The sequence below is a fragment of the Anopheles moucheti genome, chromosome 2 (assembly GCF_943734755.1).
Source record: "Anopheles moucheti chromosome 2, idAnoMoucSN_F20_07, whole genome shotgun sequence".
Classification (NCBI taxonomy): domain Eukaryota; kingdom Metazoa; phylum Arthropoda; class Insecta; order Diptera; family Culicidae; genus Anopheles; species Anopheles moucheti.
The window spans coordinates 79869241-79897208 of NC_069140.1; the positions used below are offsets into that span (position 1 = coordinate 79869241).

At 42.6% G+C, this 27968-nt stretch overlaps 1 protein-coding gene across 1 annotated transcript in view; it reads left to right on the forward strand.

Moving 5' to 3' along the window:
* The first annotated feature begins 6050 nt into the window (after window positions 1–6050).
* LOC128306634 (roundabout homolog 2) overlaps window positions 6051–27968 on the forward strand; it is a 34051-nt gene continuing 12133 nt past the window's right edge. Inside the window, exons 1-7 of the mRNA XM_053044203.1 lie at window positions 6051–6704; window positions 21816–22109; window positions 22272–22390; window positions 22504–22687; window positions 23370–23639; window positions 25171–25448; window positions 25528–25759. Coding sequence (XP_052900163.1) covers window positions 6620–6704; window positions 21816–22109; window positions 22272–22390; window positions 22504–22687; window positions 23370–23639; window positions 25171–25448; window positions 25528–25759 — 1462 coding nt within the window. The 5' untranslated portion in view covers window positions 6051–6619. The remainder of the gene's footprint in view (window positions 6705–21815; window positions 22110–22271; window positions 22391–22503; window positions 22688–23369; window positions 23640–25170; window positions 25449–25527; window positions 25760–27968) is intronic.

Here is a 27968-nt window from a genome sequence, read left to right on the forward strand (position 1 = left end):
ATGATTTTTTTCCCCCGATAATCTATGCGTGGCCCTTTTGTTCGTCAATAAATCAACAGAAAAAGGGCCGTGTAGGTTGTAAGCTGAAGAAAAAACAACAAAAAAACCGCTGGCTAGGCAGTACGTCGCACGGCTTCTTATTACACGAGCGACGATTATGATTGATTGTCGCTTCCGAAAAGCAGGCGATGGTTTTAAGACGGGAGTTTGATGTGTTTTTGTACGGAGTTGATAGATTTTTTTTTGGTTACTCTTGTTCCACTTCTTCCTCCGGCTACCGGCCAACGGCACGCACTGATAACGTTCGCGTTTGTCGCGCCTGGGGGGCGACCCACGTGTGTCGCTTCTGCCGCTTGTCACAGGCCTATCAGATTCAGTGAACTGTCAGCGGACATCAAAGTGTCACACTTGCTGTTGCTTCCTGAGCTCGTGTAGTGATATCTTGCACCATGTTGCGGGGAAGGAGTAAAGGAAGGTGCCATTTTCCCGTGTTCTACGGGAGTCTCACACCCTGGGCGGTTGGTGTTATTTTCAGTTTTACGAAATAGCTTTTTGATTGGACCGTTTTAAGAGGAGACATGCCATGCGTCACAAAGTGTATTGTTGTAAGCCTCTCTCTAGGCAGGTAGAAATTATTTTTAATGTTGAACTTCAAAATTCTTTGAAATATGATATATTTATAGCATTCAAAGGATTCCAAGGCAAAAATTCTGCCAAACGAATCCCCCACACCGGGAGCGATGCCACTCAAATCAGGTTTAGATGGATCATGAGTTCCATTGATGGATCCTGCAATTGACCCATATTTCCGGCGGATTTCCACGCCTTGGCCAAGCGCCCGGCGGCTTACTGTTGACTGATTGATTGCTTTTTCAACGATCCTCTTCCAGCCGGGGACCCCGGGGGGACATCGGGTTTCGATCGGAATGATGAGCATTTGAACATCGCAAGATGATGGCAAGTGCTCTCGGAAATACATGCCAAGAAACGGTGCGGAATGATTGATGCCATCTGAAGATTTGCACGCTAATGCAGCTGTGATAGGTCACGTTTGGGTGGGGTTTTGAAGTACATTGATTGCGCACTGCTGAATTGCGTGTGATGAAAACGTGATTTTATTGTAGTTTTTTGAAACGTTTTTTTTGGGCTAAAGTTTCTCCGATTATTAACAAGGGTAAGTTTGAAAGAAAAAAAACACACATCCCTCAATCCATGATTTGTATTATTAATTTACCAAAACACGAAGATTACAGCCGTTCGTTGGTTGGTACACGCAAACGGCAAACGGGGCGCATTTGGCGAAAGTTCACTTCACTCGTCACATTTTGATGATGTGTGTGTTGTTTTTTTTTATTTATTTCACCCTCTCCGGTTCAATGAAGCCGTTTACCTTAACGAGAAATTGATGTCCTGCCAGTCAAAAGTGGAAACATTTAACAAAACCCTCCAAGCACCGCCCGTGACACAACACACGGGGTACGGTGGTTGCCCCCGGAACATGTTAATTGCTACCCCCCGAGACCCGACGAGAGCACGGCGCTTTGAAGGGGCAAATGTAAGAAATAAAACATGCTACGGTCCCTCGCACCGTCTGCCATGACCCTTGTGGAGATGGAACGCAGTCGCGCGTCGGTATTTCGTTTAATTTTGTCTGTTTGGCGGATGCTGTTATGGGCGACGTCGTTTGGCGAGATACCCGAAGATCTTATCCAATCTTCCGGACACATTCAGGGCTATGGTGTGTCGAGGTGTTGAAGCGTGTGTGGAGTGGACCCCCCGTCGCTTAGAGCCAGATATGTCAGAATGGTTGTATTTAGCTACGCGTTTTACTACGTCAAAAAGGAATCAAACGCATGAGATCTCTTAAAGTTAATGAAATAATTCAGTTTTTATATGCATTTTTCTTAAAACTTAATTTACATAACAAAGTATGAAAGTTTATCGAAATTCTGTACCCCTTCTTCCACGGTTCCACGCCAGCTAATGTGTTTATTGGTAAGCTGATCAAATAATTAGCTCGATGAATCAGCAACGATTTGTGCCCTGTGAAGGTTGTGTTACGAATTACGAATCGAACGAAAGGGGGGGTGACCGGTTAACCGGCATTCGATTCCACGCCACGGGTTTCGGGGGCTGGAGCAAACGTGTGATGAATGAGTGATGTTAATAAAATTCCCTCACGAGCTTTGAACCTCGAGCGTATGCGATCAATAACTATTTTTTAATTACTCGAAACGCCTCCCGGGGCAGTGCGCAGTCAAATGGTTGGCCGCTGGCGTGAAAAAGGTTAAACTGGGACAGCTTTCGAAGCCTCATGTGCCGCATAGGTGCTTTGGTCACCCCCGGGTGAAGCCATTGGAGTGTGCCTCTGTTGCCGAATGGGGCTTAAGCGAGCGGCTTGTATTTTTGTTTTGTGTAAAGGGTGTTAGCGCCCTTGATTTGCATTTATAAATTAGGGCAATGCTTATCAAATGCGGTTGGTGTATTAGGAGTCGGATCGAAGAGTGATTGTTGGTAAAGAGTGAGTGACTCTTGTGGATCTGTTGTATATATTCTGTAAAATTTATAGTTAAAATACAACCATTACTTCATTTTTATTTTACTTTCATTACACTCTACAGCGCCAACTGGTTGACTAATCTTGTTAAGACTCTTTCGAAAAGAGCAGATCGTTTGCTGGCTCTTTTGCTGGGATTTGACTTTTGATTTTAATCATTATAAATCATTATCTGTTTACGACTTATGATTCACGATTTGTGGTTTTTTACGAATATCTTTCCATTTTACAATCCGATCTGTCGTTCGGATATCAATGAATCATTCCATGAATGATCATTCAATAGGATCTTCGATTTATATTCTTATTCCATCCAATATGACGGCTCTTGCCGTATTATCAATAACATTGTGTTGATTTTGTTTATGTTTTTTACAAAATGTAACAAATTTTCTAAGGCATTTCCTCCTTGCAAATTGTCTTATCCAGGGCATATTGATGTTGGCTTTGGGTCTTGTTATCGTACGATTGCAGTTTGTTATGTCTGTCCTATTGTTTTGCGGGATGGTCTTGGCCCGGTGCTATTGCTGTAGATGTTGTTGAGGTTATGGAGCTATTGCTTGTGCCGTGCCACTGGAGCAACCTTTTGTATTCGACATCCGAGTGTTCCGATGTGTTCGATGGGACTGAAACACAAACGGACAACAAATGGTTTGGATGAACTACAAGTTCACACCTGTAGGTCGTCCCACCCTCGTCTCCTTATTTTTGCGGCTTTGGCGCTGTCCTCGAAGGACATTGGCCTAATGTGGCTCTACATAAAACATTTATCGACAAAGGCAACACCACATATATCAGATATTGCAGAAGGAAGATATACAAGGGGTAGTCCCTTGGATGGATGGGATTCAAAGGAGTAGACCGATGTCCCTGGCGAAGCAGAAGATAAGCCTCATGCATTTCTCGTACATCTCGTACCGGTGTATCCGGGATTCCACCGATGTCCACAACTGCACTCGTCAAGGAGCGTCTGACGGTTTCGAATTCCACGCAGTGCCTTAGAAGAAGGTCCACATCATGGAATCTGACCCCACAGCCACACACTTTGTCTGTCTCTACCAGATTTACACGCTGTAAATGTGCATTGGAGAGCGAAATTATTAGACATTAGTCATTAAACATTACGTACGTTGTACGTTGAAGTATGTTAAGGTCTCGTCTACATTTTTTTAATAGTAATAAAGTAGAAGGTAGTGAAAACAAAGGACTTGTTTCCAAATAGCTTGAAGGAGATAACATCAAAGACCTTCCCTTAGGTTGAATGGGTTAAAATTTGCCAATTGAACGAAGGGAGTTGGAGATGGTGATGGATCAAGTCCTTTGTTATAATGCCTTTTTGTAGTGAGTGACGTATGTACCCGACACGAATGAATATCTCAGATTGTTACTTGACAGGGACAGGGAACATCCAAGGTGAGCAACATCAGTAACGAACATTGAATCCGGATTCGATTCTCTGTCGATTGGAATTTGCAATTATATTTCCTCCTCTTCACCATTACATACCAAGCTACGGAAAAGGAAACATAATATTCTAGCAGTTTCGCAAACAACCTTTTAAAAAATAATCAACCCTCAAGTATCGCCTTACAAAGCAACACCGTTGCGTAGCCGAACTATTTGGGATGTTGCGTTTTAAACTGATGGCATATTAATTTGCTCATTTGCTAGCAATATGCTCTTGTCACACCTTCGACGCTTGGAGGATTCCGATTACGCAAGAGCAGCAAACGAAAGGTTCTTCCACCACGTCTAAGAGCGCGCCGTCGGACGGCACACATGTCTTATTAACATGCGAACAATCGATCGTTTGCTACAGGAAGCATACAGCAATGGAAGCTACAGGAAGCTTACATTGATTCATAGCTGTTTCGGTCCCTTTTGGCTGTGCCGACACAGTTTTTTTTTTGGGGAATCAAATTTCAAGCAACATGTGTTACTCATCCGCTTCGGGTTTTTTTTTCCTTTCTCTCTCTTCTGCTGAGACTTGCCTGTGGTCTTCAAATTACAGTGCGGGTCAAATCGAACCATATCGCATGCAAAGGGCTTGTTAAATTTCTTGAGGTTCTTGAGAGACAGATTTAGTAACTTCCAGCTCGAGAATGGCAGCTCATCTCCTCACGGCTGCCCACAGTGCACGAGCGTGTACTAGCGAGACTAATTTGTGTTCGCGCATGGTGATCCTCGGCAAGATCCGGCCGGACCGGATATTGTGGAATGATGTTTTGAAAATATGTGCTCGCGCGAACGTGGGACCTCCGGGTGTGTGCGGTTGTTTGGTGAAATTTGGCCTTCGCTTATTGTTTACTGTTCGTTGCGGGAGTTGAGAAGGCGAATTTGTGAGGAATGTTTTTAAATCGATCATTTGAATGTATAATGGTGTGGCAACTGGGCTCTTAAACTTTCAACTGTATTCGACCAGGTCCTTCCCAGCAGAAATCTCCCAACAAAGCAACTCCATCCACGAGTTTCTAATCACTCTATCTAGGAAGTGTAGCAAGTCGGCCGTCGCTCAACATCAAAGTGGCGAGACCTAAAAGTGACTATCTGAATGTGTTGGATGCGGTCACATAAAAGCGAAAAGAGTTTTAAAATTTTAATCAATGCACCACTGTGGAACTCTCTTATCTCCTAAGCTACAGAGCATTCTAAGGTGCCCTGGATTCTGTCTCCCGCAAGTGAATTTATTCTGATTAGATTTTAAGCACCGAAAAAGATCACAAGGAAGAACCTCAAGATAGCACCGATAGAATGGTGGAAATGGAAACATAAACCCGACACAGGAAGTAGCAATATTAATGGTCGCGGTGTGGATGCTGAAGAGATGGGGTCCGGGAAATGCAAGTTAAAATTAAAAGGCAATTAAATTTCACGCTCAATGTGAGGAAAGGGACAGATTAGAAGGGACTTTTCATTCGAGACCTTTTGCAGCTTGAATAATTTATTAAGAGAATTTAAGAAGATTTTAAAGTGGCCTTCAATAAATATTACAATGATGATTTTCCACGTTACTGGAAAGAAGCATTATCTAATTTCTTTTTCTATTTCTCTCTTTCTAGTTCTAACCACAGCGTACTGAGGCTACAATAAATGATATAAAACGTGTGTCACTGAGTAGAACGTCACGTATCAACGCTACACATCCAAAACGCATAGTGTTAAGATCACATCATTCAAGTTCCTGCCAGCACACAAGGCCTAACCGCATTCATTCCTCACCGAAGAGCTGCATACCTAGCATTTGTGGACGAAAACGGACGACACGTACGAAAAGTACTGAGCGAGACAAGCGAGAAAGACAATAACGCGGATCACCTTGAAGTCCTATACGCCCGGCAGGGATCCTGTCCGGCAGCTGTCGATATTCTAAACATTTCGTTCGAAAGATATTCAAGATTCGACACGCAAATAAACGCAACACGGGCAAAGGTCCTTTTTTCAAGAGAGTCATCAAACACGGCACCAGGCACAATCGGCATAGGATGAACCTTCGGTGCTCATAACTCGCAAACGCAATTACGGTGCACCATTCACAAAAAGTTCCCCGTATTGGTGAAGAAAAGAAGAGAAAAACCCTCCAGGAAGACGTGAAGGGATTCGTCAAGCATTTCGGTGTTTTTCCGACCCAAACCCCCCGACTGAATACTTGCCCCCCCCACTGTGATAGTACCCCATTGGTTCCTGGTAGACTGGTCCGACACGCGAAAGGTAGCAACAAAACGAGCAAAGCAAACTACGAAGGTCACCTGTTACACGAACCGTTTCACAGTGATACAAAATGCAAATCTGTAACGCCTGAAGCGTTACGTTTGAATGCCGCGAAGTCAAAACAGAAGGGGGAAGGCAGCGAAAGGTGTTTTGGCGGAAACACGTATGTGCAAAACATATCATAAAACAAATCGTCACTGACCCAGAAGAACGTCGGCAATAAGAGTTGGTTAAAATCTTCGACCAACACGCAAAAAACAGAAGATACTGCAACAGTTACTTCAAGGTTTTCTGGTCAAAGTCACCATTGGCCAACAATCTCCAAGCGGTCGGACGTTTCAGACAATCTCCACAATGCAGCAACACAGCGGAAGGATGCACTGGACGTGGACGGTGTGGATCACGATAGTGGTGACGGTCATGTTACCGCTAACGAACGGTAAGTTGTAGTTTTGTTCCGCATTTTTTTTCTCCACCCCGAGACCACTCTTAGACGAGAGTTTCCAGCTTCTTCCACCGGACAGCTTGTCGGTCAAGCAAAACTAGACGTGCGTGTGCCCCGGTCGATTGCTCGACTCGGTAAACAATGCAACACTCGTTTTCCCGTGTCGGTGCAAGGTAACAGAGTCATTTTTCAACCCCTGGCTGAAGATCTCCTCGAAGACCTCTCCCTTACACGCGCGCGCGCGCGCGTGTGTCTCACGATCCTCACGATTAAGCTTGGTTCCTTCTTTTTGTTGTCGTTGCATCCGACAATCTCGCTCAATCTGCATTGTATCGGGGCCCCGTGGCCCGTGTGCAACGATGTAAACGTCAGGTTTCGGACAGCAGGATAGTGGTGTGGACGTTGATCTTGTTCGGTGGATAAATTTCTTTGACCCCGTGGTGCTCCACCGTTTGATTGAGATAACGCGTGTAAACGTTGCGTTCTTGTCAATCTTTTGTAAGCGCAGTTAATCCACTGGGCGCAGGGGTGATGATTGCTTGAAGCTATTGGGTGTGCAAGGAAGTTTTGCGGGGTTTCTTTGGTTCATAATGTTGGGGGTATTGTTACAATGAAATGGATAAGTATTTCTTACTCAAAATAGGAATCATTTCAAACATTTTCCCGACTTCGAGTTAATATTTTAATATATTCAAGAGAGGAAATAATTTCTCATTGTCTCTTTTTGTTTGTACCATGGTATAATTTATGTTTATTTATTAATAGCACCATTGAAGTGAAGTGGAATTTTCTATTAGTAACTATTCCGATAACTTTTTATTCGGTTTGCAACATGAGGACAAGTGCCATTGCGACATCAAATTGTGATTGGACTTGTGATAATCAATTGACTCTCTTCATTGAAAAGAAATTTGTTTGGTCCGTTATAATGGAAAATTTGTTCATCGTTTTCCGACTTTTACACGTAAAGCATCCAATCTTCGACCTATTAAACTTTTTTGCATGAACTTATTGACTATTTGAACTTATGGCTCTAAAACTAAAAATTAAACAATGAAATAATATTAAATCCAGGAAAATGACTTTTCACATTGAAAGATTGTCTCCTTCACCTAGCATGAATCTATATACCTATTAATTAATCAAAGACTTCAATTTCTAGGTTTTAATTGGTTTGAGGAGCTCTTTTAATTTGAATTCTATTTTTTACACCAAGTTTTTGCATAATTATTAACTTAAAATTGTGACGAAATTTCACAAAAATTGTTATAGAAATAGAAACTTGTCGAGGTTTCTTATTACTGATTTCCCCTCTGAATTCTACGCGCGGTGCTATATTTTATAAAATGATCAAAAATTTATTTGTTGACCTAATAAAATACTCACAACTGCACTTTGGACTTGAAAAGCCTTCTGCGTTAGGTTAATCTACAGAACGATATGTTTAGGAAGCTATTTTTCAACTACGATATACTGCATACCTATATTTTAACGTACACAAAACGTATTTTATTTTGTGAAGCATAATTAAAAAGATGAACAGTCTCCAGTCCAGTCAGTCCTCTAGGAGGACATATTACCATAATATTCTTTCTACCTCAACCTAGCCTAGCCTAGCCTCTTCTCCAATTTAATTTAGCACGCAATCTGAAGCATTTCGGGTTGATCCACACCGCCAAAAACTTGAATTTCATTTCGCGCAGCAAAAGTCCTGCCTTAAAACTAGCAACTTTTTAGACTCGGTTCGCCGTATCCACACCTTCGCGGAACGGAAGTTCCAATTAAGAAGCCAGCCGCCTCGCAGCACCCAGCTTCCACCGCGCGGCTAAATAATTTTCTTGTTGTGGTGAAAATAATGAGGCAGCATCGAAAGTTTTAGACGCTTCGTTTCGTTCTCGAGTTTGCGGGAGGACGTTTCTTATTTTTTTGCTTTTGTTTTGCTTCTTCGGTGAGTCGTAATTTGTGAGTGTAAACGGTGCTGTTCCCTTGGTAATTTCGGCGAGAGTTTCAAGATTTATGCACGCAATTTCGTGCGCCTAGATAAGAGATGAGAAGCGACGAGATTAAATTCGGGATGAGTTTATGGCGCTGCGGTGCTGTCGGGAAATAGATGGGTTTAGCTTAAAGCCGTTTGTTGAATTCTTTAAAAAAGTGGGGCACTCTTTTCTACAGAGATGTTTCAAAATTTTGGGTAAAAAATATTAAAAATAAACAAACATATTTGAATTACTCAAATTTGGTATCAATCCACCGAAGCTTACATTTAACGTCGCTTTTGTATTGTCCAGTAAAACGTTTCCACTGAACAGCTTCATAATTGTCGAACCGGAAAATGAGTGCGAAATGAATGCACCGGGTCCAAATGTCCATCAGAGTGGTCAAATAATGAAAACCGCCACCGTGTCTATCGGGGCGTGATATTGCAGTTGATGGGGTTATGCCATGTTGCGTACCATAAAATGACCGCTCATGCAACTTTGCACTGGTCGTGTTCTGTTGTTTTTTTTTCACTCGCCTGTCGCTATAAATATTTAGTATTGCATTTTATTGTGACAGTTCTGTTTTGATGTCTTCTTGTTACTCGGTTGAGTTATTGCCATGCTTAATGCACACGTGTGTTCGGTTTTATGTTGTTTTGTGGTGGATTTGCACAACCTGGTTGTTTTTTCGTAACATAAAAATGTTTTACTGTAGTTTTGAATTGTTTTTTGACATTATTTTATAATACCCAAAAGTATTTAAATAATTTAAATAATCGAACATTATGCACAAACGCATCGAACGATCGTCAAATGGGGTTTGTATTGTGAAGCCATTTCGCGTGTGCTGTGGCACATGTTTCATGTGAACGATTTCGTACGTGAGCCTCGCCAAACGTTCCCATTCCATGGCACTCTCGATTTGCCGGTTTTGACAATTTTCCCAGCATATTTCAATACGTGCGCCCACTTGTATGCATCCAAGCAGGTTTTTATTCGGTGCGGTTTTGCGGTTTTGTGGGCGACCGTTTTAGCACGAAATGCTAAATGAGGCGCTGCCAATTATGAAATCATTCGACTGGCGCTACGGAATAATAATCAGCAACGTTTGCCATTTTTGGGCGGGCGTACGTTACTCCAGATAGAGCAATGGAAATAGAAGCGAGAGAAGAATAAAAAAAACAACAACCATCCCCCCACAAACAACACATCGAATGAGTTCGATTGTTGGCAGGTTTGGTTGTTCTGTTTTTTTGGGTTGTTGTTCCACTAGCTCAACAAATCCAAATGACGGATAAATGGCGCTGATTGTTTTCCGTTTTAGATTCCTGTCAGCTGAACGTCAGCCGAGGCCAAAGCGCGCAGCATCTGGCAATGGTTTTGATGCAATGCGTGCCCAAAATTTTGCGTGAGAATAATTATTTGCCGTCTGGTGGGTGATATGAAATATGCTGCTGAGGTTGAATTTGGTTTTCGGTTAAAAATTCACTAATTTGTCCTATAGAAAGGGACATAAATAAATGGATTTTTGCTTATACAGGTGTTCGCTGAAATACTTGGTTTCCTCTTATATTTTTTTGTAATTTTGACAGCAGCGCTAATTTATAGCATAAAAGCTAAGCAAAAAGGGTGAAACATTAGTCGAAATTACCTTTCTGTTTCATATAAAACCATTGTGTTTAACTTTTTTAAATGTATTCCTTCGCAAAATCGCCAGTTTGGCTGAATAAATGAAGTGCTCAGAAGGAAATCGACTCTGTAACTTTGAAGTAAAAACGAAATTGGACCATAATTCGACCAACGCGGAATTTCTCGGATTATTTCTTAGGATGTATTTCTTTTTTTTGCACTATCTAATATAAGCTATGAAATACATTTACTCAAACAAGCAGCAAAATTAACGCTACTTAAACTAGAAATGTAAATTAGTTTATGTCAAAATATTGTTTAATTTATTTTTTCCTCTTAACTTCCAACAAGTAAATACACACTGTACTCAAATTAGGTTGCATTAAAATCGATTATTTACAGCCAAAAATTGCGTTGCACAGACAAAAATTGGACACTTAGTGGCAACGACTGTAAAAATATATTTGTTTCAATTTCACTAAAGTTATCATCAAGGTAGTCCTAAGTTCTAACATATTACTTAATCTCGTTGTGCTGCTCACGATCATATATGGTTCAAACAAAATACTTGTTCATTGTCTATTTTACCAGCATCCAATTTCCGTTCCGGTTGCACCAAATCCGGCGTAGTTAGCGTGTTTATTTTACGTTTGACTCTTCCGCGTTCGGTGCGTCGTTATTCAAATCACGCGCACAGTTTGTTGTTGCGTGTGTGTTTGTTTTCGGCCTCACTGTTATTCAAATATTACAAACGATGCAATATGAATATTTTATACGCGAAGCTAGATAATATGATTGGGGAATTGGTGGTGGCCGGTGAGGCTTCTCCACTACCAGATATTTGGAAGGGCTTGTTCCAGTAGTTTGTCGGCTGCCAGGTTTGTCGGCGCCAGGCGTAAAGCCACTCGCCAGATATTGTTGCAAGAGTGCAAATTGCCAAAAATCAATATTCCGAACATGATAAGGCTATCAAATAAATCAAATGGATTTCTGCAGTGAACGGAAGTTTACTCCTCTCCCTGCACAGCGCTTATCATTTTGCATTGAGAGATGAGATGGTTTTTGGGGTATGGAGAGAAGCTGTGGAAAGTTTGTTTTTTTTTAGTTTTATCATCAAAATTGAATGTATTTTCTCTTCTTTTTAATTTAATTCAATCTACTACGCGAAACATAACACGGACCCCGTTATATGATGAGGTGTACTAGACATGTCATTGTTACGGTAAAAAAGCTTATTCAGCACGGTTACAACTGAGATTTGAACCACGGCCGTTGGTGCATAAGAACGAACGGTGTGTCACAATACCATGGGTTCACTCAACAATTCTTCTGCAAAACTCAAATAAAATGTCTCTAGCAATATTTCTGTAGCCTACTGAGTTTTTTCAAACAATGATGTTCATCCCTTATTCATGCATCATAACAAATTTTATCGATTGTACCTCTTAGTATCGGTACTCTTTCAAGTAATATTGTTTTTTTTTGTTGCTATTTTTAATAATTTCATTAAAGCCGACATAGCTTTTTCGTCCTTGTCACTCAGATCTCACAAGCACTTACCAACCATTTTATTGCCCATTCTCCATATAGCTCACAAACACAAACGCTTTTCCAGTGAAAGTTGTATGAAAATTAAAGCTCCATGATATTGCCAAAAAAAAAGAAAATGGCAAAAAAGGATTTACACCCAGTGGGCAAGGGTTCGTAATAAAGCGAAATTTATATCCAAAAGCAACCCCACTTCCCACTTGGGGGTCATTTTCGTATTAGGAGGGGCGAAAACGACCAGAATACATTACACACACTAACACACACACTGTCCGGTACATTTTCCTACCAACCCCTGAAAAAAGAAAAGGAATATGGGGCCAAAATTAATGTTTCTTTTTCGGGGGATGGCTTTCGTCCACCGGTTTTTGGGGTAAGCAGATAAATTGGTCAAGATATTCACAGCACGTACCTGCCACATGTTGTTGGAAAGCTTTTAAGGATGTGCGTATAGTTTTTCCCCCTCTTAGTTCGTTTGGCTTCTTGCAACAATTTTCACTTCCTAAACGTTCCCCCGTTCGGTGTTCTTCTTGCATATTTGTTTATCGTGTGTTGGCAGTGGAAGAACTTTGGATTGTTCAGCTCTCCCGCTTCGGGTATTGATATAAATGGGCGAAAAATTGGGAAGATATGTTTTATGCCCGCTGTAGGGCAGTTAACTGTCAAATGTATTAGGGGAAACAATTACTGCTGATTGCTGGCTCATGGTTATCGGAAATATCCTGAAGTATTAATCAGCATTCAGTTGCTGGAATATTAATGATGTGATTTTGGTAAATGTACAAATAATTGGTAAATATTGGTTAGATTCGCTGGTGCTGGTGGTGGTGTTTTTTTTCTTCCTTCTCCACCATCATTTTGATTATGCCTGTGTTGATGACGATGTTGATTACGAGACGTTAGTGGCGGGATGAGTATGTGGGGGTTCCCCTTTACATCTACCCTAGTTAGTGCACTTGGGCGGAAGTTTGTGTGAAGAAAACATGGCTTTGGTCTAATATTGTATGAGTCATGTAAAGAATGGGGGAGAGAAATGTGTGGATCACTGGTCAAACATTAATCAAGGTAATCATAAGCAGACCTTCGACACAATGGTATTACAACAAAAAAACACACACAAAAACATCCGCTTCTTTACAGTGAACCTGTGTCAGCGTATGGTTTTCAAGGACCGACCGGTTGCTGATGGGCCCGGTACCGATAAAAATAGGTTAACCGCCATAAGAAAACGGTTTGGCAAAACCATCTTGGCATGGTTTTCTTTTCGGTTCGGTTAACCCCCGGAAGATGACCTAAATCTTTTCATCAAGAAAGATCCCCCACACTGTTTACCTTTCCCTATTGCTTTGATTCTTTTTGCAGCGTTTTTGTTTGCCATTAACAGCTTCCGTGGCCGCTGACGACGTAACTTTCAAAGCCCTAAGCCTTGCCTAAGCTTCGGACGAAGGACACGCACACATTACGTGCCCAGCTTGTGCTATTAAGCCTCTGATAACACACACACACTGTGCCTGTGGAGATTAAAAATACCGACGGCCTGATTTCAATTTTCCCTGCGTTCAAGCTGTAGTAGATGAACTCTCTTCTAGCGCGCCCGCGCACCATCATCAAACTCTGTGGGCCCTCTGTGTGGCTCATCCTCGTGTCGGGCGCTGAAGCCAAAGCCGAGATGAAAAGTGTTGTTGTAAACAATTTTACAAGTAGAAAATTAAAATTCTCCACCCCACATGGTGCATGGTGGATGCGGGTTAGATGGTTAGATCAAAGATTCGCCCCCTTTGCCGACAGTTGCGTCGATATAAGCTTCCGTCACTAAGTGGGACGTACGCACGCTCAATTTCGTATGCTACCGTGACTAAGGGGGGGTGGGATCCCTTTTATCGCCCTATCTTATGGCAAGTTGTTAAAAAGGAAATTATGATTTAATCAAGGGCATCAGGCAAGAGGATCAAAACGGGAAAGGTCACGCAGGGAAGTGCTACATGTTACAAAGATGAAAATGTGTTGCTCAAGCGTGTTGACGGGTGGCACAAATGAATTCATCAAACGATGGACACATTTTTGATTTGAAGTGTGTGCGTTACAAAATTATTTATGGATTTTTTAAGTACAGTTTGGAGTACAACATACAAATTGGAATGTAAATTAATAAATATTTTTGAGGAGTTCTGAAACCTTTACTCAATTCAAAATTCGTTGAATATTTATTTAGCAATTAAAGCTCCTCGATCATAGCATATTAATTGTAGAAACCCTTTAAACAACTTTAACAACCTCGTCGTGACTGCTGGTCACGCTATCATCAAGGATTCCTTTTTTTTGGTAGGCTTTTTCCAATATAATCCAATATAACTTCACAACAAAGCACACAATCAATTGCACAACAAGTGAATGCCGCCCACGGGCACTTTTCCATCGACAAACCGCACCATGGGACCATCGGTGTGTTTGGGGTGCTGTTTCGTATATGTTTTAATAAACCCGCCCAGCCACCCGTTCGTCCACGGTTTTGGCCATTTGCGCCGGTGCAATCGATAGGAGTGCCGCCGGTTGCGTGTGCATATGCCATGAAATTGTAAAATTCAATTATAACCCCACCGTTACGATGCTGCTTGCTTTCTCCAAATTGAAGGCTGTTTTTGTCATCCACGCGAGTGTGGATCCAATTGTCCTTGTCCGCAGCGGGCAACGCACTGGGTCTGGTGAAATGCACAATTGTCCAGTTGTCCAGGCTTCAGGTCTCCCACACACCAAAAAACAGCAAAGTGTTGCATGTCACCAATCATTCCGTGGTTAAAAAAACAGACCTCCAGTCCTCGTTTGGACAGCATGTTGACGAGATCTCGGGCCCCGGTCCCGGTTCGGCCCACAAGACAGCAAAGCCATAGCGAAACATCTGTATCGGTGTGTGTGTGTGTGGTACAAAAACAAGCGAGCGGTACCGATGGCGCGAGTTAAATAAATCAATTTAATAATTTGTTGAACCAATTACTGGGTCGCGGTACGCGACGGATGGGCTCTACGGGTTGCGTTATCCGGTGCGCTTCAACCATCCAACCCACCCACACTGCCAAAGCCGCCCACTTTGAACCACCCGCCCCAATGCACGCTTGGATGGCTGGAAGGGAAAAACTCCGGGCATTACATCGGTTAATTTGAAGCGTCATAAAAAATGAAGAAAAATTAATATAAAAAAATGGCCCCACAGTGACATGATGTATGATGTACGACCGGCGGAGTGAAAACGATATCGAATGATATTGAAACCCGGCTCACAGTGATGATGATGATGTTCTGTTAATGCTGATGGCGAGTGATACATTTCTTCTGTTTACGCTTGTTTACCCTTTGCGTGGGACAATTTAATAAAGGGAATAATTTGTTGTTTCTTTTTCTTCTGGAATCTCGATGAGATATTAAAAAGGGAATGCTGATGCTCATGAAATTGGTTGCCATTTTATTGTTTTAATTTTTTTTTGCAACTGGGTTGAAATGAAATAGTTTTACTAGAATCTTTTGTTTTGGAGACATACAACACAACTTAATATGGCAAAAACAGATATTACTCTTATTATGAAGATTTATAAACCTTCGAAGTTATTAAAAAAATGTCCCATTTTTAATACTTTAGCTTCATCAATAACATTTTTTGTACAAAGGGCTCCAAAAAAAATTAATTCATCAGCATTATCTAACAATGAAAGATTAGCTTATGTGATTAATGAAACAAAATAAATCACCTCCACGTTATCGAAATCGAAGGGTCTTGATAACTTCATTCCAAGTCCTCAGAGACTCACGAATCTTCAGAAGTTCACGAATCTCCTGATTCATATTCCTTTAAGAATCGAGTTATGATTCTAGTGACTCGTCACTGTAGAGTATTATGAATGATCTTCAAGATTGCTAAATTCGCCAAGTGACATTAAATTTGTATGATTATTCATACAGAACAAAAAGCCTTTAATGTGCCTTAAACCCTCCCAATAGACTTAAAGAAACGTCCAGCTAAAGCATTTATAGAAACAAAACACCCTCGGCTTGAATAAAACGGAAGCAACTTTATTGTGAGTGCGTGCCTCACAACCCGCCGGGCTAGTGCCATCTCTTTGCGCAAGAGATTTCAAAGAAAAACGATAAACAAACAGGACGGGAGACAGTGCAGCGCCGGCAGGCAACATCGGGTGGAAAAACAAAATTGCCTTGGCCACCAACGAAGCTCCAGCTGCCTTAGGGACCTAACGACCACGGTGCACTGCTTGGTTGCATTTAACTGCAACTGTTTCAACTATTTCTCCCCCGAACAGGACTGGTGCGCAAACCCCGAGGGCAATGAGAATGGCAAGCAAATTTGTATCAAATGCCACGGCAAACAAAGACGTTGCATTGTTCGTGGCCGGTGTCTGCCAATGTGCTGTGTTGACACATGGTTAAAGTCTTGGCGTTTCGAAAGCGAAAATCACGATGAAACCATCATTCCGCCACCAGAACGGATGCCGTGAAATTCACGTGCACGATCCCCTAACTTCAGACGCGTAATGGGTTTAGATATCTTCATCTCGCTTTTGATCATGAAACACGTGCGACTTGGTGGCGAATGTTTCTGAAGAAGTTTATTTTTAAAGAAAGTTTTGACTTAGTTTGATAATTACACATAAGTTGTTTATTCGTGTGGTACACGTTTTTTTTATCAACAAATCATTTTCTTTATCCAAAAACTTCGCTTCGGTTTGAAGGCATAATAAATTAAATATTAAGCAGTGACAACGTTGAGAGAGTTGTCCCAATTTGTGGCTAATTCAGTGACTAATCTCCGTTAGCACTCATGAATTCACGTTGGGCATCTTGGTGGCTCGTGTTTCCGCACGAACACGACGTTCAAAGAAGTGACAAAATGGAGCTTCCGTACGGGAAGCAGCTTCGATTAGCATAGATTGTGATCAGCCGGTGCCGGTGGAAAAAGAAGCCGAGCATCCATTAGGGCCATCCCCGCTAACGAAACTGTATCGCCCTCGGTAATCATGGCAGCAATCGAGCATGCTATTATGGATGGGTCCGTCCATTCGTCTCGACTGGCTGCTGCCATATTTTAACCGTAAACTGTCGTGGGTAGAATATTTTAGAGAAATAAATAAAAAAAACATTATCTCTTCATTTACGCGCTTCATGGTAGAATGGGAATTCGGTGGAAAAATGTGCCAGCCACTGTGGAGATGGTTATCAGGCAGGTTCCGAGTAAAAATCATGCCTACCCCGTATGAACATATGGTTCCATTTGCACAAAAGTCGGGGAGACGACGCCCAGTGAAGCTTTCACAAAATTTTGCTGTAATTTGCTTTTCTTTTGCAGATGAAATCAGCACTTCTTTAATAATGTGTTATTAAGATTTGGTTTGCTTTCCAACTTCATTAGACATTTTCTTTGACATTCTTTAACACAAATTTAATTATGGAAGTCGATCTTGGAAGTTGACACTTTTAAGAATTTTGAGTCTCAACACAAGAGTGTCACAGTCTTTACATTCAGATAACGCTAGTATAATGGTAGGATTTACTTACTTACTGAGCAATAGCTGTTATTACGAAATCTGAAGCTGTCATGATCATGAGATCTGTTGAAATCTGAATACACAGTTCGAGTAACTTCTAAATTAGAAACTCTTTACGGTAAAGAGGCACTTTTGGAAGAATTACTTAGATACCGCTGGTGAATTTGACCCAGATGCCTAGCCAAAGCGTCTACTAACAAAAATGAGTATATAGATAAAATGAATCTATTGAGCTTCTATTGAGTAGATTTCAATTGGAGATTGCTTCATGCCTTTCCAGATCTATGTCAACAACTATAGATGGTCTAGAATTCAGAGCATTCTTCAGAAATTCCAAAGATTCCTCAGAAATTCGGATATCCTCTATTTTCCTGGTAAATAGTCCAACATTCCTCCAAGAAATTCTGGAATTTCCTAGTAATACATTAAACTTTTGACACTCTACAAGGTCTTAAGAAATTGTCCTACTTGTTGTATGCTAAAGAGAATTCCGGTTTATTGTTCTGGTTCTTGAGAATATAACTGATATGCACATCAGAATTCACAATCAGTATACAAAATCCATTCAAATACGTCCATTGTTGTCAAATAGACAACAGGCATTACATTAACGTCCCACTCTAAGGCAACTTCCCTGCTCATTCACGCCTTGTTCTACCACGATCGTGGATGAATCACTAGCTCCCTTGGTTAGGCCCCAGAAACCCGTTTTAACTTCCGGGCACTACATTAGAATAGCGCTAGACAAACGCTACACACCCGCCTCAGACGTCGGCGTCGGGTTTTGATTTCCAGCGATAGATATTCCATTTCCAACGCTTCCTAGAACAAAGCACAAGATTAAAGGTATGAATAACGGCGCGACTGTAACTGAGGCGCTGTCATCGTAATGTGCTGACTTAGTTCGATTAGCCCGCTTCTGCACGACGCCTTATGCATCACGACCCACCACAGACAACTGTCGCGCTGAGTACGCGGGCTCTACGCAACTGTCAATCATAAATTAAGATTTTGCGCTTGTAATGCCGCAGCTAGAGTCGTGGGCGATAAGTGCGGTGCGAAATGCGGCGGCCAATTTGCCCACTGCGTCCCATAAAAGTGGTAGATGTCTGCAGGCTTGCACCAGCCTTCATCTCCCTGATGTATGTGATTGAAATATGATGGCGTGTAGCTTTGTCATTAATGCACACTACATCAATTATGAGTCATGCGTTTCGAAGCGGGATGTACTTGCCAGGATCACGAGTTGTAATGATAATGGATGTATTTTTCATGGCGAAAGCACAGAAAACGCGCAACAAATAACGTGGAGTCGTTTATTTCTTGCTTATTTTTTAAACCCCATTCAAACGGTGCAGTGATTTTGCGTGAATCGGGTGCTTCTGGAGATGTTTTGTTTTTCTTCTGCTGCCTTCGTCTGTGCGCATTTGCATGCCCGCAGTATACAGCCAGGGTAGGAGATCCATTTTTCATCTCGCTGCATCGGAGGCGGTGACTGGAGGATATCGCTTACTGCCGAGTCGCCGTTAATAGAAATAATCTCCGACGAATGTGGTATAATATTTACGCAGCCAGCAACCCAGCGATTGCTGCACCGACCTTCGCAAACTACCATTTTTGGCATATCCGAGGTGAGAATGGCGTTTGCGTGTTCACGATCGTTCGCGTGTCGTTCATTGCTGGGCACCCGTCCGCGCGAAATGACAGACGCCAAGTTGACGGGGCGCCGCTGCCAATACTGCAATCGGTCTTACCCGTGGGTGGACAGGATTGTTAATGTTCCAGCATGTTCAGCAGAGTGCATCGAGGTTAGGTTGTGCATAGCGGTGGAGATCTCCATCATAACGATCTGCGGCTGGCCCGTATCAATCGAGATCGATCGGTTTGGCCGAAGCAGTTACAAAGTGACAAAGTGATGTTGAAATCTGTGGACTACCTTTTCGGTAGAATTGCGCTCGAATTCGTGTCGCACTACTTTGTTGTGGACGAACGTTTGGGTTCTAGTAGCGATGAGGTAATGGTGTTTGCATAAATGATTGATTCATCCCACACCATCTATTGGAGGTTAAAATGTAATATAATAATACAAAATGCAGTGATACGTAATCATTTTTTTCCCGATATTTTGTCTTCTTCAAACAACTACCACCACACACCATTAATTCCTTATATCGATACAAAAATCTCGTCCATCGTCCCGAAGCACACCCAGGATGGCAGACAGACGATGCCGTACCGTACCGTACCGCCCCAAGCCCATATGTCTCTCGAGCTGTGGTGCGATCGGACTGAAAAGACTTCCTTTTGCGCTTCGGAAGCAAACCGTTATCGTCATCGAGTGAACGGCAAGGCGTGGGCAACATGAAAAATTACTTTCGTACGATGCTTTTGTATCACGCCACGCCAGTTTGTTCACACGCCTGGCAGCATCTCTAACGCCCATTTTTGTGTTTATTCTCGACGGTTGTTTTTTTTTGTTCTTCCTCTCTATTGGCCATCGATAATCTCCTTCATCCGCTGGTGGTTTGGTGACTAATTTGTTCCTGTTTCGTAATAACTAAGTGATCTCTTCTGTGAAGTGAGCCCGCTTGCTCAATATGGGTGCATATTCGGGTGTGTTGGATTTTTTGTCGGTTCGAAGTATTTCTTGTCTGATCCATTGCTGATGTGAGTTGTGAGCTGGATATACCACACATTGGATTAGTTTAGTTTGTTTTGTTTCCTTTTTTGGTTCTTGATTTAAGGAGACGAAGAGATGTATGAAGAAAAAGGGAATGAAGATGTATGAAGAACTTTAAAAAATAAGATGTTATGTAAAATTGTTGTTTAACTTCTAAAAATGTTAAAGTTTTCCATAAGTAATGCCTAACAACTTGACATCAAGTTAACATCGATGACATATCTCTGACAATTGGTGTTCATCGTTTTATGCAGCTCCTGTTTTTCTACCATTCAGGTCATTCTTACTGCATTTGAACCCTGATGAATACTTGCTTGAGAAACTTCATGTATTTCCGCTTTCGTTTCGAGTTTCACTTTCGCTTCTGAAGGATCTTTGTCTGTAAGCTATCCTCCTTAATTTTAGGAAACATTTCATCTCTTCGTTCTACATGCTCACTAACAACGTTTCATTTTTCAACTGCAAGGCTTTTCATGATCGGCATGAAATGCCTGACCATAATAGCATTCTTTTGATTTGAGGCATTTTTTGCTATTACAGAAACTATTTTTGTTTTGTTCTCAGCACAACTACTTATATTGTTATCGAATGTCAAAGATACAGGGCTATAACAAACTTGAAGGTAGCTAGGAAGAACTACCCTTCCAGCTCATTGACTCTTTAGTGATCACTTTAATCGATCAGGGCTATTGGATGTCTTCAGATTCAATCTTGATACCGTTAGTTCCATAACGCTTTTTCATACACCGAAGAAAGACGACCGTACAATCCCTGAATTAAACAATTTTTGGGGTCTAAACAAAGATCCGATCTCAGTTTTTAAAATATCCGATCCAATCCATTAGTATGAGATCAAATGATCCGCGATCACTGTTGTATGGAAGTAGTGATCCCTTGTATGGGGATTCTACTCCCAAGCGATCCGAGATAACTGTTGTATGGGAATGGCGATGCGCTCCGAGGTAACTCTATGGGATCATCATGGAGTTTATGTTTTGATAGTGTCAGCCGCGTCCAATACTATCACTGAAATTGTTTTCATATTATGTCCTGAATGAGGGTTTATGTCCTGAATTTGTTGTTGGTGTCTTTAGACCGCAAAATAAATTTTAAAAATTCTTCGTTTATTTACATTTTATAAATCAGGCGTGACCCTCCCCGGCTACCTCCATGAGAGATCAGGGATCATTTGATCCGATCCGATCTCGGTATCCTGGAGCTTTACACAATCCGATCCCAAATTCGGCATCATTTCCCATCACTAGTTCCATGTACCGGGGCAGTCATGTGGTATATTTGGTAGTTGTGCCGGTCCTCACACGACAGGACAGGTCTAAAATCCCATCCTCTGTGCGCATGACTGACTATTCAGTTATGAGTAAATAAAGTCAAAGAAAGTCAGAAAATGATAGACCTGTTGAGGTTGTTGTGCCAGTAAAGAAGAAAGCACCTCTTGAGAACTCTCTCTAATCGCTTCCCAACAATGACATCATGGAGCCCTGTTACAACCGTGGATTTATCTAATGGCCGACAAATGACTGACTTGTTAGACAATGTGTACCCACAATAACCCAACAAAAGACCATCGACGATTTGACCGAATGAATGACTCTATTTTTCCATCTTTCCTCTCAGGAAACTAGTAGCGACATCTAGTATCAAAATTCGCCCGTATTTATCCACAATTCTAATATTTGTCTTGTCTTGCCCCATTTTGCAGCACAATATCGCTCGCCACGAATAATAGAAAATCCGAGTGACACAATCGTACCGAAAAATGATCCCGTCACGCTCAACTGCAAGGCGGAAGGGAAACCCCAGCCGGTGGTGCAGTGGTACAAGGACGGTGAGGAGGTAAAGCTGGACGCAAACCACGTCCTGCTGCCGGCCGGTTCGCTGTTCTTCCTGCGGACGGTGCACAGCAAGAAGGAGCAGGACGACGGTGTTTACTGGTGTGTGGCCAGCAACACGGCCGGCAAAGTGTACAGCCGCAATGCGACGCTGCAGGTGGCAAGTAAGTGGTGCTGTAGTACGCTTAAATCTTTTCCGCTTGACGCAACTTACAAACAGTTCAGCAGATTTTGAGCCGGTTACACACATTATCCTCTCCGCCATTATGTGGATCATCTTATCGATCTGTTTGTGGTTTTTTGTTTTTTTCGTTGTTGTTTTCCAGCTTTAAGAGACGATTTTCGGGTGGAGCCGAAAAATACGCGCGTTGCGGCCGGTGAGACGGCACTACTGGAATGCAGTCCACCCCGTGGCAATCCGGAACCGAACGTTAGCTGGAAGAAGGTATGTTTCGCACTCACCAGACCATTATCATCAAACGAAATCACAATTTATCTCGATACGCTGCTGAACCTTTTTTTTCGGGGATTTGCTTTTTTTTTCTCTCTCTCCCGCAGAATGACGGCTTTCTGGAGCTGGACGATTATCGACCGTCGAAGGAGCTGGCCCGGATACGGATCGTTGACAGTGGGAACCTGCTGATCAGCGACGTTCGGCCGACCGACGAGGGGCGTTACCAGTGCATCGCCCAGAACATGGTTGGCTCGAGGGAAAGTGGACTCGCCAAACTGACCGTCCAGGGTAAGAGTGGCTCAATAACACCAAACAGCCCCGAAGGGGACTATTTCCCGGCAATCCCGGTCGTGGTTGTTGGTAGTGATGATTTACGGAGGCAATACTGCTCTTTTTTTTGTTTTTGTAAAGTGCGATCGCTTTCGGCCACTGAAATGAAGATCAATATGCATTTTGTGTTGTGTTTGCTTCCAACAGCATCCAAACCCGTTCTTTTCCATCCCCACCCCTCCGAAACGGCATGATTAATGTCCGCAGTAGAAAGAAATCATTATGTACCTTGCACCGCGCCAGTCGGTTCATCATCGTTAGCAGGCCTTCGGAGGAATATAGAAACGTTTGAAAACACGAATTGCTTCTAACCATTTGCATAACAAATTAAATTATTCTTTTAACATCGCGCCTTCTGCTTGCGAAGCATTTAGAAAGCTTGTTTTGTCCATCCTCACCTACCGCGCTATAGGTGATAAATATCGCATTAGTAATGTGGAAAAAGCTAGTCGAAAAATGGTCGAAACCATTTTACTCGCGGTACTGCTGATTGGATCGAATTTTAGCGCGCGCACCACCACCAAACACTTCGGGATTGGATAATTTATGTCATTTTTAATCAGCTCTGTCGCCTTCAGATCTACGCGATGTATGATTTACTAACCTTTCCGTTCTCTTTCCCCTTTCCAACGCAACCCAGTGAAACCGTACTTTGTGGCCGAACCGGATGATGCGACCGTACTGGAGGGTCACCGCGTACAGTTCCAGTGTTCGGTCGGTGGCGATCCGGCACCGCAAATTCTCTGGACGAAGCAGAACGGAGATATACCGGTCGGGCGGGCCGAAATATCCGAGGCGGACCGAAGTTTGATTATTCGCAATGTAACCGCGGACGACCACGGCCAGTACATCTGCGAGGCACGGAACTCGGTCGGTGTGATAAGTGCCCGGGCGAGCCTTACCGTAAACAGTAAGTATCGCGGACACGCCGGAATAGGTTGTAATTAATGCAATTTGAATGACATTTAAGGCGAATCTGCAGATCCGATTGGGGCGAGATATTGGCGTGTGGTATTAAAGATCGGCGAAATCGAGTCGCCAAACAGCCAAATCTCAGCATGCGGATCGTATCATCACACATCATTTAGGCTTAAAGCCGGCACCACATGGCAACGCAAAGTTACGAACCGACCGGAATGGTAGATTTTATGACCGTTCGAATTGGAAATCAGATTTTAACAACCACCCAATGCAAGGAGGTTACATCGTGGCGTCACTTAATATAGAGACCAATGTGTCTGGCTTTTTTTCTCAACCATCACATCATTTTCAGCTTCTGTTTTGCTTCATTTCGTGCTTGCTAAAACGCATTCGCAATTCGGGCGATGTTTTTTATTGCGCCGGATTCCCTTTTGGCACCCTGCCGTCGTCTCTCTCTGTGGGCGTGTGTTGGCAGCCCCGTGGCTGAGTGTGTGTCACTAGATTAGCAGTAAACAGTCGTAAACCCGTCGGTGGTACACACATCTTGCTTGCATCAGTTTTGGTCCGCACCCGCGAAGTTTTTGGTGTGAATGCGTGTCCTGTGTTTCGGTTTTATGAGCATTCGAAAAGGTTTTTTGTTTTTCGCTCACCAGTAAATTCATTTGAATTTATTTATTTGCGAATTTTAGATCGCTAGTACGAAGTTTGGGATGGCATTACGCCTAGCAACACCGATTCACATTTTTGGGGGAAATGGGTTTGATTTTTAGGAAACACCAGTCGATTTTGAACGGCTTACGATACTGTATATCGACACTAATTCCATGAAATCCTAATTCAGAGATCTTGTATCTCCTCAAAAGTCAATAATGTGATAGGGATTTTTCGTATCTATTAGAACGCTCCAAGCATCCGAATGGTCTGGATAGATGAAAGTCCAAGAAGATCATCTAAAAAACAAAGAAAATTTGCAGTCAACTCTTTAACTTTCAACTATATACGATGTTACATTTGGAATAGATATCTCCCGAGATTCGTGAGATTCTTGCCTCACGGATGCATAGTGTACCTTGGGAGCTACATGTACCCTAAAGATTAGAACAAGGAAGATTCTACAGGAAAATCTAATTCAGCATGGAGGCTTGAGTCTCTTGGTGCAATCATCCCTCGGATTAAAGATGATTATCCGATTTTTCGTACTGTTTGATCTAAAATTTCAATTACTAATTTTGACAACTATCTTTTTGATCTTTGTTACTGCTTGATGTTTATATCGTGAAATGAGTTTCGAATGTTGACAATAATTCTTGGATCTTGGTGGAGTTTAAACCCTATTGGAATTTCTGAAGAGAAGTCTCTCATACCTCGATTGTTTCATAAGTCCAACAAAGGATTCCTTCTTAGGTTAAGTATTACATTGAGAGCCTTATCTGAACGTAATAATAGATAAATGTGTCACTGATGCAACTTCACAAGCAAATAGTACAGTCTACTAGAATCCCTTACCGTTTCCTTTACAGCACCACCAGTGTTCATTGTGCGACCGCAAGACCAAAAAGTCACCGTCAACGGTGTGGTGACGTTCAAATGTTCCGCCGGCGGGAGTCCATTGCCGTCGGTGTTCTGGACCCGCGAAGGCTCCCAGACGCTCATGTTCCCGAACAACAGCTACGGCAATATGCATGTATCCGGGCAGGGTTCGCTACAGATCCGCGGTGTCCAGCGTGAGGATGATGGATACTTCGTCTGCTCTGCGCTCAGCGTGGCGGGATCGGTAACGAGTCGGGTGTATTTGCAGGTGAGCTAGTTAGTTTTATAGCAAATTATTTCCTTGTTATTATTGAGTTCTTTTATAACGAAAACCTTATCTCCTTTAGGTGACGTCTCCAATTGACAGTATTCCACCGCCACTGCTACAGCAAGTCCCCTCGAACCAAAGTCTTCCGAGCGGTACGAAGGCAACTCTTCCTTGTCGAAGCTCATCCTTGGGCGGTTCACTGCACGATCCGCCCTCGTCGGTACCGCGTTGGCAACGCGACGGAATCAATCTTCTCACCGGGGCCGGAAAACGCTTCAAACTTCTTTCCGGTGGATCTCTAAGGATTGATGGTAAGTGCCCCGAAATGTGAATAGGATTGTCATCTATGGTATCTATGGTACCTCACTCTAACTTTGACGAGCTGACTACAATGCCTACGCTATTCCATAGCTATTCTGCGGATAAAGAGCTACTGGAGCCGTAGTCCCATCTGTGAACTCTAATCACTTAATAATGCCTTCCCCATGGCAATGAAAAGAAATGTAACAACGTCGAAAGAGGAGAGCGAATTTAGCCTTTATGCAGAACTTATAACCCGTGGAAACGAAAAGATATAATATCAGCCCCGGTTTGCAGACCTTAACAGTCCTCTAATACCCAATTTCTACCTCCACTGCAGCGCTCATACTGTTGAAAGATTTAATTGATGCATTATCAATCAACTGAAGAGCATTATGCGTTTTCCATTTTACCTTCCATTGTGCTAGCTGGCCGGTAATGAGATGAGGGTACACGCTTCTGCAAGAATGCCGCACATGTCCGTAACGGGGACGACTGGTTGCTTAATAAGCCTGACTTTGACGTGGTATTGCAATCGCGCACACACAATGCCTTGTGAAAAGTGCAATCTGGTGTTCTGGAAAAAAGGGGGAAAAAAGACGGTCCTTCTCCTACTTCTGCTACGAGCGACGATCAGTTGCGTCTCATTGATTATTTAAAGAGTTTGTGCAGCTGTGCCTTGGGAGGGCGAGATGCGTACGATGGTTTTGTGTACCACACGCCGGATAGTACAAACCAGCATAATGCTAGAGAATGCAAGCATTCGCCTGGCGGAGGTTTAATTATTGACGAGTGCTTGCGTTGTTTTGCCGCGCTCAAATGAGCTAGAATAATAGAGATCTTGAGTTACGCTCAAGGCATTGCCGCAGTTTGGCGGATCGTTGGAAATGGAAAGTGGCGCGTGGTATGAACGCACCGACCGTGAAGTGAGGATATCCGGTTTCATTTGCTCAACCACGTTAAGACATGGAGTTCGATAAGTTGGCAAAACCGTCCCAACATTGCCCGGGGAGGGGGAAAGGATATACTTTTCACGTCTCTGTTTCATCCCTACCGTGGGGTTGACCATGATTGATTGAATCTTTACACAGTTTAGTGCTTAAAGCTGTTCGTTAGTTGTTGTTTTTTTCGTTTTTGGCAATATTCTCAACTTAATAAAAACCTCTTGCTGGACGTTCTGCAGAAACCCAAGGTACAGTACGAGCGAAGTACTTCCATCGTAAGTGAGCGCATGCGAATTTTATGACCGCGTGCCGTCGTACACATGCAGCTTATGCATCATCAATCAACATCCAACTGATGCTGGTGAGTTCGCTGAGTGAGGGGTTCGTACTGAATTTCCTCTGCATAAAACGATTTTCTCGCAAGTAAATAAAGAAAAAAAAACAAGTTGTCCTCAGAAGAAGAAAAAAATGCCCCATGAAGCAAGCAGTCTTCGCCATCCTCTTCTCTAAAGCCCCGTTGAAAGGCAGCACTCACCAAGCTTATCAGAAGATTGCAGTAACTCTCCATGGGGTGGGATTCATATCTTTTATTGCCATCTTTCCTGTAGAGTGAGCTTTAAGGAAAGACCTCTTCGCCTTACCTGTAAATAGTGCTGTCCTTCAATCATAGAGCACACCCGCTATCTTAAAAGCAGATGTTTGTGCTAGTACCATAACTTCCACTTGGGTCCAGATATGCTTTGTAATCAGCAATATTGCTGCAGTTAACTCCTCAAGACATATTCCACAACCTTTCATATGCTTTCATGTTGGAGTCTTCTTAACAACAAAAAAAGTGAGATTTGTTGTACATCTCTCACGTTTTTTTTTTCATCAATACAATAATATCATACGAAAGGTGACGTTAGCGCCTCAATTTTGACAGTCCAGCTGTGTAAGCGCTAACGGTACTGTCAAACTGCACGATTTCCATGGCCGCCTTGATGCATCTCTGAACTTCGTTTCGCCTGAACGAACCACCATCACCAAGTGAGTGATCCTTTGAACCCAGCTTACGGGGTACGGCACGGGTCAGAATAACTAGCCTGTTGCCCGGCTAGCAAAAGAAGGGCTTTTCAATTAAATGTCATTATGTAAATGATCATTTTTCTCCTTCGTCTGGTTCGTGGTTCGTGGCATCGCACCGGCCATAAGGCTAACCGAAAGCGAAGGTAGTTGTGGAGACAGAAGACCAAAATCATTCCAGTGTTAGCGCTTTGCGCCTTCATCTTCAATG